Source organism: Bos indicus x Bos taurus, chromosome 2 (assembly GCF_003369695.1).
Source record: "Bos indicus x Bos taurus breed Angus x Brahman F1 hybrid chromosome 2, Bos_hybrid_MaternalHap_v2.0, whole genome shotgun sequence".
NCBI classification, from domain to species: Eukaryota; Metazoa; Chordata; class Mammalia; order Artiodactyla; family Bovidae; genus Bos; species Bos indicus x Bos taurus.
Window position 1 is genome coordinate 106,372,026 of NC_040077.1, and position 14,220 is coordinate 106,386,245.

General features: G+C 35.8%; 1 protein-coding gene across 5 annotated transcripts in view; it reads right to left on the bottom strand.

Annotated features, from left to right (window-relative positions):
• Positions 1–14,220, bottom strand: part of USP37 (ubiquitin specific peptidase 37) — an 85,321-nt gene that overhangs the window by 23,324 nt on the left and 47,777 nt on the right. For 4 of the 5 annotated variants that reach the window (XM_027513402.1, XM_027567453.1, XM_027513396.1 and 1 more), the window contains 6 exons: positions 13,377–13,494; positions 12,071–12,150; positions 8,807–8,971; positions 7,303–7,368; positions 4,408–4,549; positions 2,126–2,381 (listed from right to left, as the gene is read on the bottom strand). In XM_027513402.1, the coding sequence (XP_027369203.1) occupies positions 2,126–2,381; positions 4,408–4,549; positions 7,303–7,368; positions 8,807–8,971; positions 12,071–12,150; positions 13,377–13,494 (827 nt within the window). The remainder of the gene's footprint in view (positions 1–2,125; positions 2,382–4,407; positions 4,550–7,302; positions 7,369–8,806; positions 8,972–12,070; positions 12,151–13,376; positions 13,495–14,220) is intronic. The other variant, XM_027513411.1, reaches the window with a different exon arrangement.

The window sequence follows — 14,220 nt, forward strand, 5'->3', positions numbered from 1 at the left end:
GGATATGTTATTTTGATAAGAGTTCTTATCTTTTAGTGATACTGAAATCCTGATTCACTTCCAAAGGCAGTGATTGTTAGTTTAGTAAGAGAAGGGGACTTCATAAGGATATTTACCATCAAGAGATAAAAAAATTCTATCATATACTAGTATTGTCTTCACTTCCAAAATCCTAGGCTTGACATACTGACACACATTAGCTAGCTATATAGATATAGATACTAAATCCTTAGTATTTAGTACCAGCAGAAAAAAGTCAGACATGGCTACAAGGAGAGGCAGTGAAAATTCTTTACTTAAAAATCTTAAGACACCCGTAGCGCAAGGCAAGGAGGTTCAGTTCTGTTGTTTGCAGTGATAGCTTGAGAAACAACAAAATTTGAGTAATAATTACCACAAAAATATTTGTATCTGTATAGCACTTCACATAATACGTATGTATTATTTAACATTTTACCCCAACCATCTGAAGTATGTCTCATAGCTATCAAGGGGTTAAATCACTTATTTAAAAATTTATAACTAGTAGGTGGTATAGCTAAGACTAGACACCCAAGACCTGCTCTCTTGGTTCAGTGGTCTTTCCACCATTTTAAAGGGATGAACCCAAAGAAGAACGGAGAACTTGATTTATACATTAGAACTTGATATAAGTTCAGATATGAAAAAATGAAGAATTATACATATTTATGAGAGAAGTGGTAAGAAAAAAGTGACCAAAAATTGACACAAACAATTTTTAAATGCAGGAATACCAACTTTTCTTTTGATGTACACCTACATCCGCTGGATCATGGAAAAAGCAAGAGAGTTCCAGAAAAACATCTATTTCTGCCTTATTGATTATGCCAAAGCCTTTGACTGTGTGGATCACAATCAACTGTGGAAAATTCTGAAAGAGATGGGAATACCAGGCCACCTGACCTGCCTCTTGAGAAACTTGTACGCAGGTCAGGAAGCAATAGTTAGAACTGTACATGGAACAACAGACTGGTTCCAAACAAGAAAAGGAGTACATCAAGGCTGTATATTGTCACCCTGCTTATTTAACTTATATGCAGAGTACATCATGAGAAACGCTGGGCTGAAAGAAGCACAAGCTGGAATCAAAATTGCCAGGAGAAATATCAGTAATCTCAGATAAGCAGATGACACCACCCTTATGGCAGAAAGTGAAGAACTAAAGAGCCTTTTGATGAAAGTGAAAGAGGAGAGTGAAAAAGTGGGCTTAAAGCTCAACAATCAGAAAACGAAGATCATGGCATCTGGTCCCATCACTTCATGGCAAATAGACGGGGAAACAGTGGCTGACTTTATTTTCGGGGGCTCTAAAATCACTGCAGATGGTGATCGCAGCCATGAAATTAAAAGACGTTTACTCCTTGGAAGGAAAGTTATGACCAACCTAGACAGCATATTAAAAAGCAGAGACATTACTTTGTCAACACAGGTCCATCTAGTCAAGGCTATGGTTTTTCCAGTGGTCATGTATGGATGTGAGAGTTGGACTATAAAGAAAGCTGAGCACCGAAGCATTGATGCTTTTAAACTGTGGTGTTGGAGAAGACTCTTGAAAGTCCCCTGGACTGCAAGGAGATCCAACCAGTTCATCCTAAAGGAGATCAGTCCTGGGTGTTCATTGGTAGGACTGATTTTGAAGCTGCAACTCCAATACTTTGGCCACCTGATGCGAAGAGCTGACTCATTTGAAAAGACCCTGATGCTGGGAAAGACTGAAGGCAGGAGGAGAAGGGGACGACAGAGGATGAGATAGTTGGATGGCATCACTGACTCAATGGACATGGGTTTGGGTGAACTCCGGGAGTTGGTGATGGACAGGGAGGCCTGGCGTGCTGCGGTTCATGGGGTCGCAAAGAGTCGGACACGACTGAGCGACTGAACTGAACTGACACCTAAAGGGACAAGGAATACTCTACCACTAGCCTCTGACACAAACTCACAATATTCACTTATTTCTGTTAGAAAAAGAAGACAAAGAGCACAAAAATATTATAGCTCTATTATACAGATCCATCTCATCTCCCATTATGTAGAAGTCATTTGCTATTACAAAGCTTTTAAAACAGTTATGTCTTATTTACCAGATGTTTATCTTTAAACCTACCAGGCTCTGTGATTGTCTTCGGCTTCTCAGTTTCCACAGAGTCTGGATTTTCAGGCATTTCTTGAATATCATCTTCTGCAAATCCAGTATCAGGGCTGCTAGTTGGTTTATCATCATCTTCATGACTGAGAGATGGTGAAGCTTCTCTTTTACTTATCTCTAAAACAGCTGCTAGAAGCTCCTCTTCACTCATTCCGTCAAATCCAGAGTTTTCCAATTCAGATTTATCAGGTTCTATTCTGCATGATTTTGAATCCTAAAGAATAGAACTGCTTTTAGAAGAAAACAGAATGCCTACAAATACAGCAATCTTCGAGTTTAAAGTGATATGTTCATTTCTAAGAAGTTTCCTTTCCTTTTTCTTTTTCTGGCTGTGCCACGTGGCATGTGGGATCTTAGTTCCATGCCCTCTGCAGTGGAAGCATGGAAACCTAACCACTCATCTGCCAGGGAATTGCCTAAGTTTCCTTTCTTTGATGTTTTGGGTTATTTAACAACTAATAACGAATAAATAAAGTCACTGGGAAGCCTAATTTTCTTTTAATTTTTTATGTATTAACTACATATAAAGATACATGTTTACTTGCTTGATTATAATAAATGTTAAGTATACTCTTTGTATACATTTGGAAAATACATAAAAATAATAAAATAAACTCATTCAAAAATCCACCACTCAGAGATATTTAAGTGTTTTTGGTATATTTTTTCCAGATATACATGGATCACACTGTAAATATTCTGTCACTATACCTAACATTCTTTTTAAAATGTGGGTAGCTCTCATTCCTTTTTTTTGAATAGATGAAAAAAATAAAAACTATCAAGATTTTATAAATATTTAGAAGTCATTTTCTGAATAAATTTCTCTGATTTCTGGGAGAATTTTTCACTTTGTCATTTCTCACTCAAGGTCAGCAACCACAAACTACCTCTAACTTTAAAGACAGGAAACAGTCTGAACAAAAAGTAACTACTGAAATAATTGTTATTTTACTGAAATGAGGTTTAAAATCAGTTTCATGAGATGATGCAAACTCCTAAAAAACCTTGTATCTTCAAAAATGTTAACTATCATTATTATGTGTCAAGACTGAAGATGCTGAAAGTTGTGCCTTCACACCCATCAAACGTTTAGACTACCTAGTTGGCCTGTTAATGTAAAATATTTACTATGGTTCCCTCGTATTAATAATTAGTATCAAAATAATGCAAGTAATTATCTGAGGACCTGGTGGCTCAGATGGTAAAGAATCTGCCTGTAATGTAGGAGACCTGGGTTCAATCCCTGGGTCTAAGATCCCCTGGAGAAGGGCATGGCAACCCATTCTAGTATTCTTGCCTGGAGATTCCCCATGGACAGAGGAGCCAGGCAGGCTACAAAAGGGGTCGCAAAGAGTTGCACATGACTGAGTGAATAAGCACACACAGCACATGTAAGAGTAGCTCTGAAGATTAATATTAATAGGAGGAAGCTATTTATTTACAACAACTTTCACTTCTTAACGTATCAATCTTGGAAGCAACCTAAGTTTCTACTGATGGATGAATGCATAAACAAGATGTGAAATGAGTGCGTGTTTAAGTGTGCGCACACACACATGATGGAACATTATTCAACCATGAAAAAACTATGAAAAACAATGAAATTTTGCCATTTGTGACATCACTAAAGGACCCTGAGGGAAATAAGTTACATAGAGAGAAAGATAAATACTGTATGATTTCACTTACACGTATAATCTAAAAAAACAAAAAAACTAAGCCCACAGATACAGAGAACAGACGGTGGCTGCCAGAGGTGAGGACTAGGGAGTCAATGAAATCGGTGAGGGGGCAAAAAAGTACAAATTTCCAGTTATAAAATAAGTCATGGGGATGTAATTTACAGTTAATAATATTGCATTGCATATTTGAAAGTTGCTAAGTACATCTGAAAAGTTCTCACTCACAAGAAAAAATTTTTTTGGTAACCAGGTATAGTGATAATGTTAAATAGATTTCTTGTGGTGATCATTTTGCAATAAATATACACAAATATATCATGTTATACAGTTGAAATTAATCTCATGTTTTATGTCAATTATACCTCAATTTTTAAAAAAAGCCTCAATCCACGTTTAAACACACAAGTTTTGTAGCTACAAACAGCAGACTCTTAAAATTGTTCGAACAGGTGCATTAAGTTTACGATCTATTGTATGTATTTATTAAGTTTGCCGATGTTGCTTATGAAAGGCATTGGTTTCTACAGTCAGATATTTTGGTAAGAAACCACTTACCTTTTCCAGGTCCTCCTGCTGCTGTTCACTGCCTGACATTTCACAAAGCCTATGGCTAAGGGCCACAGAGCGTTTAAGCTCATCTTCACTGTCTGAATCAAGGGATAAAGCCAAGGAGGTCTTGGATTTGAAGGTGAAATTCCTATTATTTAAGAGAAACAAACAAACAGACAACTCTATGTAAGTGATAAGTAAATATCTGTCCTTGTTATTTCTTTGAAGTATAAATATCAAAATAAAAGTTTTTCCATTATGGAGAATGATTTAACAGAGAAAAAAAAATATATCAAAAGAGGTATATTTAAGCATTACCTTTGCCCTACTCCAAAAGAGCCATGCTTTGAAAATCAGACAACTCTTATGCTATTTTATATCATCAGTAAACCAATCACTTTGTGCCTTTTTTCTTTTAATGATCAACTCCAAAGAAGTTTGTTACTGTCTTTATAAAGCAAGTACTCTACTGAATGCATGCAGACATAGCAATGAATATGTTTTTGACAACAGAGTGTATGAGGACTAATTTTTGCTCTTTAAAATTATGATCCATGTACTTTGAAATTAACAGTAACATTCCACTTATCCATTTATATGCACGTCCAACTTCTGGCAACCTCTACCTTCTAGAACACAGAGACTCAAAAGGTTAAAAAAAAAAGGCTTCTGAGGAAGGCAGTAGTTTCAAAGCTCATGAACTTTACTGTTTAGACATGGACCCTTCTTCCCCAGGAAATGGTGAGCAAAATAATGTAGCAAGTTCATCAAGAAATGAGAGCTAAGAAATGAGAGAGAATAACCACCAAAAGGACAATAAAGAGCTATGAAGTAATTTAATGTAAAGGCAAACTGTCTCATAAGAATTAAGAGCCTCTGAGGGCATTACCATATTAAAACACAGTGTAATAATGGATACTTACAATGCTGGTTCTAAGTCATTACAATATATTTAAATTATCTTCAGTGTGTTTCATTTAATAACATAAGGAATTCTGCAAGGTTACAGAGATATAACCATCTAAAATGGTTAAAACATTTTAAAGATTAAAATTAAAAAGGCAATGTTTTAAAAGGCAAGCTTCAATCATATAAAAATTCATTTATTTAGAATATGAAATATTACTTTTCAATGATACTAGATAAGTAAGGTGTTACTGTGTTGTCTTCTAAGTGAGCCAAAAATAAACTAAAGGAAAAAGTGGTAAAGGTAAAAAAGCACAAACTTTCTTTGATGAAGGTTAACATAAACTCATATGCTATACTAAAAAAAAAAGTCAAATGGAAGTTAGAAAATGCAATAATCTAAATGTGAAAACTATAAATAAACATATAGAATGATGTCATCAAGAAATAAGAGGCCACAGTGGAAACCAGGAGAATGTATAGCAATGTAGATCAAAGAAAAGAGGCAAGTCGTCAGCAATAAGCCCAACCATGGTCTTTGGCTGAGAGCAGTCAGGGTATCACTGCACTTCAGCCTGAACACTTGAATAGCCTCCCAATATGTATTTAAAAAGAGTTTTTAATATAACTTCGAAAAAGCCAATTAGCCATCTTAATTCTTCATTTCTGATTCCATGCTCACCAAGCAAAACTGAACATACCATTTATTTATTAATCTATGTAAATACTTTGCTGAAGGAGGGTGACACCTGGCTACTAATATACCAGGGTCAAATGTGACAAAGAATATTACAGAAGAACCAATGGTATTTTGGTTCATAATTCAGCCTCTTTTAAGTTTGATCGGCATGACAGGTCTTCTAGGGCCTAGTCATCTTTATTGACCAACTCTCAAATTCTCATACCAGTAAGACCCTGGAGAACAGATTGACCATGCCAAGTATAATGATGCCCAATGAAACCATCTCTTTCTTGAAACTATAGTGATTTGGTACATAAAGAGTGCATTCCATTAATAGTTACTATATTCACAGAAGGCAGCTTGCCTGTAGTAAGGAAAAATATTCATCCTGTAAAGGCATCACTTGCTCACTTTCTAAGCAGCCAAGTGGTATTGCTCATTTGTATCTTGAGAACGGGCAAGAGTATTCATATCGGTACCATTTCAGATTTCTAGTCAGTTAGTCATCTGGTTCTAATTGCACTGAAAAATAATTAACAGGAGGAAAAGAAAACAGCAGTTCCCAAATGTCATTTTATGGTTATATAAGCACCCCAAAAGCCCTTAAACAACAGAAGTGTCTCTTTTCTAAAAGTACTTTGGGACATCAAATCTTTAGAAAAATTAGTTTTAAAGTCAAATGACAACCAAGTCATTTAGAAATGTCTAATCAGGAACTGTAGTTCTAGTCAAATCACTGAGAAGGTATATTAAAAAAAATAGTATTTGTCTCCTTCTTGGACAAACTTCTGGTCTGAAGCAAAAATATATAAAATATTTGTAGAATAGCTACATTCTAGTATGTATTTGTTTTCCTGTCCCCTTTCAGAATGGCTCCAGTTCAGTGTCTAAGATAAAAAGTCCCACACTAGTTAGCTACAGGTGAAAAGATATTTTGAGATCTCCATGCGTGTATTTGAAGAATGGTGCTTTTTATACCAGTAAGGGTTACTTTAACTCTTCAATCCTAAAAATTCCTTGTCATCAGTCAATTTCTAGAGTTGTAGGATGAAAATATTACATACAAAAGATGATCTAAGAAGTTTTAAAGCAAAATTTTGAGAGGATCATCAGAACTTGCTTCAGTGTTAAAACTCGATATACCCTAATTACAGTTCAAAGCAGATTTAGGAAAATTCCAAAATACAGTAATGCAGAGCAGTTATCATGCAAAAAGAGAAACAATATGAAAAGGGAAGGGGATAATCTTGGAAATTAGGGTAAGCCAAATCCTTAAAAATACAAATTTTGGGTACACAAGAAATATAACTCACTTTGAAGGTGTAGAAGGGCTGGTGATGCAGGAATTCACCATTTGAGAGGCTTTCAATGGTCTAGAACTATCAGAAAATTAGAAAATATATAATGTATATAATTACATTACTAAAAAAAATACACTTAACTTATAAAATGAATTATCCTGTATTACAGTCCCTTATATCCTCTTGAAAAGCAAACAATTATACTTTTCAACTAATAATAGAGGCCAAAAGAGAAAACAAAATACTTTCTCTAGGCTTTGCCTTATCTCATGATCTAAATAAATAATACTGGAAATGAAGTCAAATACTGATACAACAGGAAAAGGACAACTTGGGAAATTCTCTTTGTCTCAGTTCTTTTAAGCAATAAAATAGTAACAGCTCTCATTTATTGAGGACTTACTAGATGTCAGGCACTATAATAAGAACTCATACATATTATCTCATTTAAAGTTCACAACTACTCTGTTATTTTCTCTACAGACAGGTCAAGGAATTTGTCCAAAGTCTCCAAGGTATTAAATTGTATAGTCAGAGAGCCCAGTTTCAGGCCTGTGATCGTAAAGAGCCTTGGCTACTCGTATGAAATGGTAATATTTCCACAAAGAGTACTAGCTCTACCAGTAGAGGGCAGTTTGCATCAAGCAAAAACATCCATTCTAAAGAAAGGCCATAAGAGAACATCCAGAAACACTGACTCTCTGGGAACATGTTATTGGCTCAGTGAGGCGTTCAGTGTAAACCTATATGATATTTCAAATATTAATCCAAAAGGGAAATAATTTTTACAAAACTTCATCAATTCATTTTAGCAAATGTTTATCACTTAGTGTGTAAGTATAAAATGGAACTACAACATATGGCTCAAAGTAATGCAAGTATGCAGAAACATCTGAAGAAATCTTAAGGTTTTCCCAGGATTCATGATGATAAAATAAAAAGTTACTTCTTTTCTCATGGAAAAATTGTGAGGCACCATTGAAGTTCTTTGCTCAAACTGGTAATGCTTTTATGAAGACACAATCTATTTTAAATGTCCCAGCATAATAGTTAATATACTGTTTCTCAAGTTTGCATACTTCAAAGAGTCAGCAAAGACATTCATTAAAAATACCGATTCCCCAGTCCTATATCAGATTTGCTGAAACAGAACTTCTAGGGAACAAACACAAGAATTGGTATTTTTAGTGTTCAGGGGACTCTTAAGACCATGTAAATTTGGTTTGTATTCCTCAAATGTATAAAACTGTCTTCCAGTGATCTAAAAGAGTAAGGAGTACTCCCTAAAAAGGTAATTTATTATGAAAGGCAATTAATGCACATTGAAAATTATTAAAGCATTTTTTCAATTACTTAAATCACATAGTAATTTAGCACAGAATCCTCAAATAAAGCAAAATTAAAATCTTCTTGGTATGATTTTACCTGCAGTCATGTTATCTAATTCAGTCATTCTTCTGATCAGATAGTAGAAGTCTTTCTACTTCAAAAGGGAAAGAAATTCTCAAGGACTTACACTGCCATCTGTGCACTCCAACCAAGGTTAAAGGGTGGTTTCGTATTTTCAGTGCAATGAGATGAGAGGGTCAGGTATCTTGGAATGATGACTTGCTGCCCAATCTTGTTGTTAAGTGAGAGAGCAACATTGAAGCTGTATCGTTTCAAATGAAGTATGAGGATTCTGAAAAACAAGATGATGACACTACTGGTTCGAATATAACAGAGGTAGCTCTTTTACAGCTAAGAAGAGATCACTTAACTAACCATGTTAGACAGCTTTTGATTTAAAGACTACAATAGGCCAAACTAAAGATCTGTCAAGGAACATTTACTGAATACCTGCCATGCACTAGGCATTGTGCTAGATACTAAGAACACAAATAAAAATAAAACACAGGCACTGGGTAGATATTATTAATTGAGAGGTTTGGGTAAAATAATGTTACTAGAAAAAAAACATCAGTTCAGTTCAGTCCCTCAGTTGTGTCCGACTCTTTAAGACCCCATGGACTGCAGCATGCCAGGCTTCCCTGTCTACCACCAACTCCTGGAGTTCACTCAAACTCATGTCCATTGAGTCAGTGATGCCATCCAGCCATCTCATCCTCTGTCGTCCCCTTCTCCTTCTGCGTTCAATCTTTCCCAGCATAATGGTCTTTTCAAATGAGTCAGTTCTACACATCAGGTGGCCAAAGTATTGGAGTTGCAGCTTCAGCACCAGTCCTTCTAATGAATATTCAGGACTGATTTCCTTTAGGATGTACTGCTTGGATCTGCTTGGAGTTCAAGGGGCTCTCAAGAGTCTTCTCCAACATCTCAGTTCAAAAGCATCAATTCTTTAGCGCTGAGCTTTCTTTATAGTCCAACTCTCACATCCATATATGACTACTGGAAAAACCATAGCTTTGACTAGACAGACCTTTGTTGGCAAAGTAATGTCTCTGCTTTTGAATATGCTGTCTAGGTTGGTCATAACTTTTCTTCCAAGGAGCAAGCATCTTTTAAACCAAAAGATATCAGACAAGAAAACTGAATTTTAAAATACTGTATTGATACTGGGTCAAATCCTTATTTATTTCAGTGTTATATAGTTTATAAAAAAATGGGTGTTATATAACCATAAGGGTCTACCCTGTAGCTCAAATGGTAAAGAATCTGCCTGCAACACCGGAGACCCAGGTTTGATCCCTGGGTCAAGAAGATCCCCTGGAGAAGGGAATGGCAGTCCACTTCAGTATTCTTGCCTGGAGAATCCCATGGACATAGGAGTCTGGCAGGCTACAGTCCATGGGATCGCAAACAGTCAGACACGACTGAGTGACTAATACTACTACTATATAACCATAGATGGTAATTTAAGTGTTAAACAGCCCTTATATTTGATAGTGAAAAATTTTTAAGATGACTTTTGATGAGAACTATTCTTATCTCTTCTCTAGAGAAAAGAGAGAAAACAAAAAGTTTTCTCCACATTCAAAAAAAGTTCTATAAAACGTACATGCCCAATCTGGTTTGTGGATCTGAAAAGGCTTTTAGCTCTGTAGTTTTTTAAAATTACTACTGTAGTAACCATTTTACCTCTAATAAAGAATATAATCTCTGTTTAATAGACTAAACATATTTCATAGCCCACAAGAACACTTTCAAAATTGAATTTCAGAACACCTATGGGAATAATGTTTATGGAAAACTGTTTCCTTTCTTACTGTATATACCTTCACCAAAAAACCACAAAGTCAAAAATCTGTAGAAGTTACTGACTGTATTTCTGTTAAAAAGTATGCAAGAATTCATAGCCTTCAAAATCACAACTTGAGAGAGTACAAGAATCCAACTGATGTGAAGAGACTAAGATGAATGTCAAATGTCAAATATTTTGACTAAACTTTCAAATGATCCCACCAAAATAAAGGGTAATATTAAACAGTCAAATTATCACTCATCTGTAAAGGTGAGGTGGACTACAAATGAACAGTTTTGATAAAGATATCAGGGCCTTCAAGAATAAAACAAACAGATTTAATACTGAAATGAACAAAATAGAGCAAGTCCAGTAACTAGGATTTATGACACAAAGGCTTGACTGATTTCCTTAGTTAGTGACAGCTGGTAACAATCAATCGTTTTCCTTAAGATTTATTCCCCCAACTCTCTTGCCTTCCCTGGTGGCTTGGGCTTCCCTGGTGACTCAGACAGTAAAGTTGCCTGCAATGCGGGAAACGCAGGTTCAATCCCTGGGTTGGGAAGATTCCCTGAAGAAGGGAATGGCTACCCCCTCCAGCATTCTTGCCTGGAGAATTCCATGGACAGAGGAGCCTGGCAGGCTACAGTCTACGGGGTTGCAGAGATTCAGACATGACTGAGTGACTAATGTTCTCTTGCCTTAAAACACTCACAAATAGGAAAGAATAAGTCTCTTAAGGAAAAAAAGACAGACTATGGTCAACATAATACTGCTATGATTTAGAAAGCCATTTCTTTCAAAGAAATTCATTTTCTAGAAAGGCACAGATACAGAATGTAAAAGAATTAGTCCCTAGGGGCTGGTTCCAGAAACTCCATATTCACTCATAGAAAACTGAAGCTTCTAAAAGAAAGTAAGGCAATATGAAGGCAAAGTGCCACATAAATACTTAATGTTAATAATAATCTTGTTTGTGGTTGAGATCTATTCTTGGAAAGAACTGAAAGCTGTTCTACAATCATATGATATTTTTTAAAACTAGTTTGGCTTTATGTTTGTTTATACAGATTAATACAATATAAATTAATTTCCTTCCTAATTCAGAATTCTTAGGACTACCATTCTTATGGAAGAATTCTTATGAAACTTACCAACTTACCCTCTGAAAAAAAAGAAAGCACAAATTGCAAAAAAAAATAACTTATTTTCACATGCACATGTGTATGTGTCTGTAGCATATTTTTATTGAAGCTTTGGGGTAAGAGAGGGAAATTACAGCATGACAGATTTTAACTAAGTGGTACACATTATTGAATTAAAATTTTATTTTACTATCTAGTTTCTATCATTATTCCAAAATCTCATCAGCCTCCTCCTCTTGTTGCCAACTTCTTGGGGCTCTCAGGTTCCCTCTCTTTTTCAACATTCCAAATTCTCTTCCTTTCTTATACAAGGGAATTCTAGCTTTCCATTCTCTATCCTCTTCATATCTTAGCTTCGCTAATCTTCTTTACCAATATCCATCTGATAAGCCTCATTTATTCACTAATATTTTTCAGTACTTTAAAGAAGAAAAAATGAGACAATTAATCTTACCTGGGTAGCCTGTTAAATTTGTGTCTGACAAGAGCACATTTCCCACCACATTTCTCACAGGAATACTCAAGTTCTTCTGCCTGTTAAAAAGACAAGAGGGAAAAATAAAGAAGTATGAAGATGAATTAGCACTGCCACAACTCCACCCAGTTTAAATTTTGTGTCCAGAAGCACAAGCCTTACTAAATTAAGACCTAATCCTCAAAATATAGTGTAACATATGCCTGTTTCACAATTTCTAATTTCCTTTTTTTAACCATGGAAACAGCTCAATTTATGGTAGTAACCACAGTAGCAGATTCCCCATGGATACCTTTTCCCCATGGATACACAAGAACCACTGCTAAGAGTATATCCAGATTTTAACATTTGGCCATAGCAGAGATAAGATCACCTTCAGGTTAGGCGGAGTTCCTGGTCTGTTAGGTGTAACTCTACCCCTTTCTTATAATGGAACTCAATCTTCTGGTGACAGCCCACTAAGAACAACTGCTCTAAAAGGACCAAAGTTTGGGGCAGATATCATTACCTAGAGAAAACTGAAACAAGAAATCCTTAAAAAATGGGGGTAAAGATACACAGGAAAAGCTACGAATTCTATGATAACAACAGGAATAGTAAGGAATGATTTAAAAAAAGAAAAGCAGAGTATTTATCTCTGAGTGGAGCTGAATTTTCATCATTTCAAGAACAGAGGTTTTTTTGTTTTTGAATCTTAGAGTGATAACCCTGCCTATCTACTACAACAAAACAAGAACCACTATTATATAGACTAAAGGTGATCCTGGCACATTTCCATCAATTATAAGGACTACTACACAACAGTTCAATTATCTCCCCGAAAATTTCAGAATATCTATAGCACTGAACCACATACGCAAATATTTATCTATAGCTCTACACCTCTAAAACAAACACGACTCCTCCTTTCTAACAAGGCACATATAACCTAAAGAAAAGCAGAGTATTTTTTCATTACTCAGATCTTAGTATACTAACTCTGTGCCTCCAATTCTGATTCGCATTACCCAATTTTAGCATGTGTCACTCTGTATTATTAGTTTCTAAGGTTGCCTAAAACACTTGCTGTTGAGTTAGATATATAATCCACTTGAGCAATGAATTTTCTTCTACACTCAGTTAACAACCATATCTATTAAACTTTTAAAAATAAATACTATTTATAAATATTTCTCATTTGTTTCCCCTGCAAGTATTTTGTCAAACTCAAGAAAGCAACTTCAAATACAATTATCTATGATATATAAAATTTAGTTATGTGAAAATACCAAAAAACAGTATTTACTCTAAAGAAAAGATCAAGGGAATCTTGAATTGAACGAGGAGGGAGTGGCTTTTTCCTTCGAGGAAGGTCAATAGAGAGGTCATTAAACTGTTCTCTTTTGGGAATAATCTCTCCACATCTGCAAGAATAAAAGAAGATAAATGTAAGAATTCAGAAGCCTAAGTGTGCAATACTAAATAAAAATATACTTCAGAAACACTGTTCCCCCAAAGAATTTCTCATGACTAGGCATAAGAAGGGGCTTAAAGTGTGGCGCCAGTGGTAAAGAACCTACTTGCCAATGCAGAAGACATAAGAGACTGGGTTGGGAAGATCCCCTGGAGGGCATGGCAACCCACTCCAGTATTCTTGCCTGGAGAATCCCACTGACAAAGGAGCCTGGTGGCTACAGTCCACAGCGTCACAAAGAGTTGAACATGATTAAAGTGACTGAGCAAGTGTATGGAGGCATGAGAGATAAATGCTAAATTTTAGATTTTTTTATTTCCCCAAACCCCACATGCCCCTAAGCCAGTGTGCCCCAACTATTGAGCCTGTGCTCTAGAGCCCGGGAGCCACAATGACTTGAGTTCTTATGCCCCAGCTACTGAAGCCCACGCACTCTACAGCTCATGCTCCACAACAAGAGAAGTCACTGCAATGAGAAGCCCATGCATCGCAACTGGAGAATAATCCCTACTCCCTACAATTACAAAAAAGTCTGTGTAGCAATGAAGACGAGCACAGTCAAAAATAAATAAATAAAATTATTTTTAAAATAATTAATATAAACAGAAAGAGAGAATTTGCTCTCTCTGCCTAACTACTTGAGCTGGCCATCAGTAGTCTCCTATCCTGGGATTGG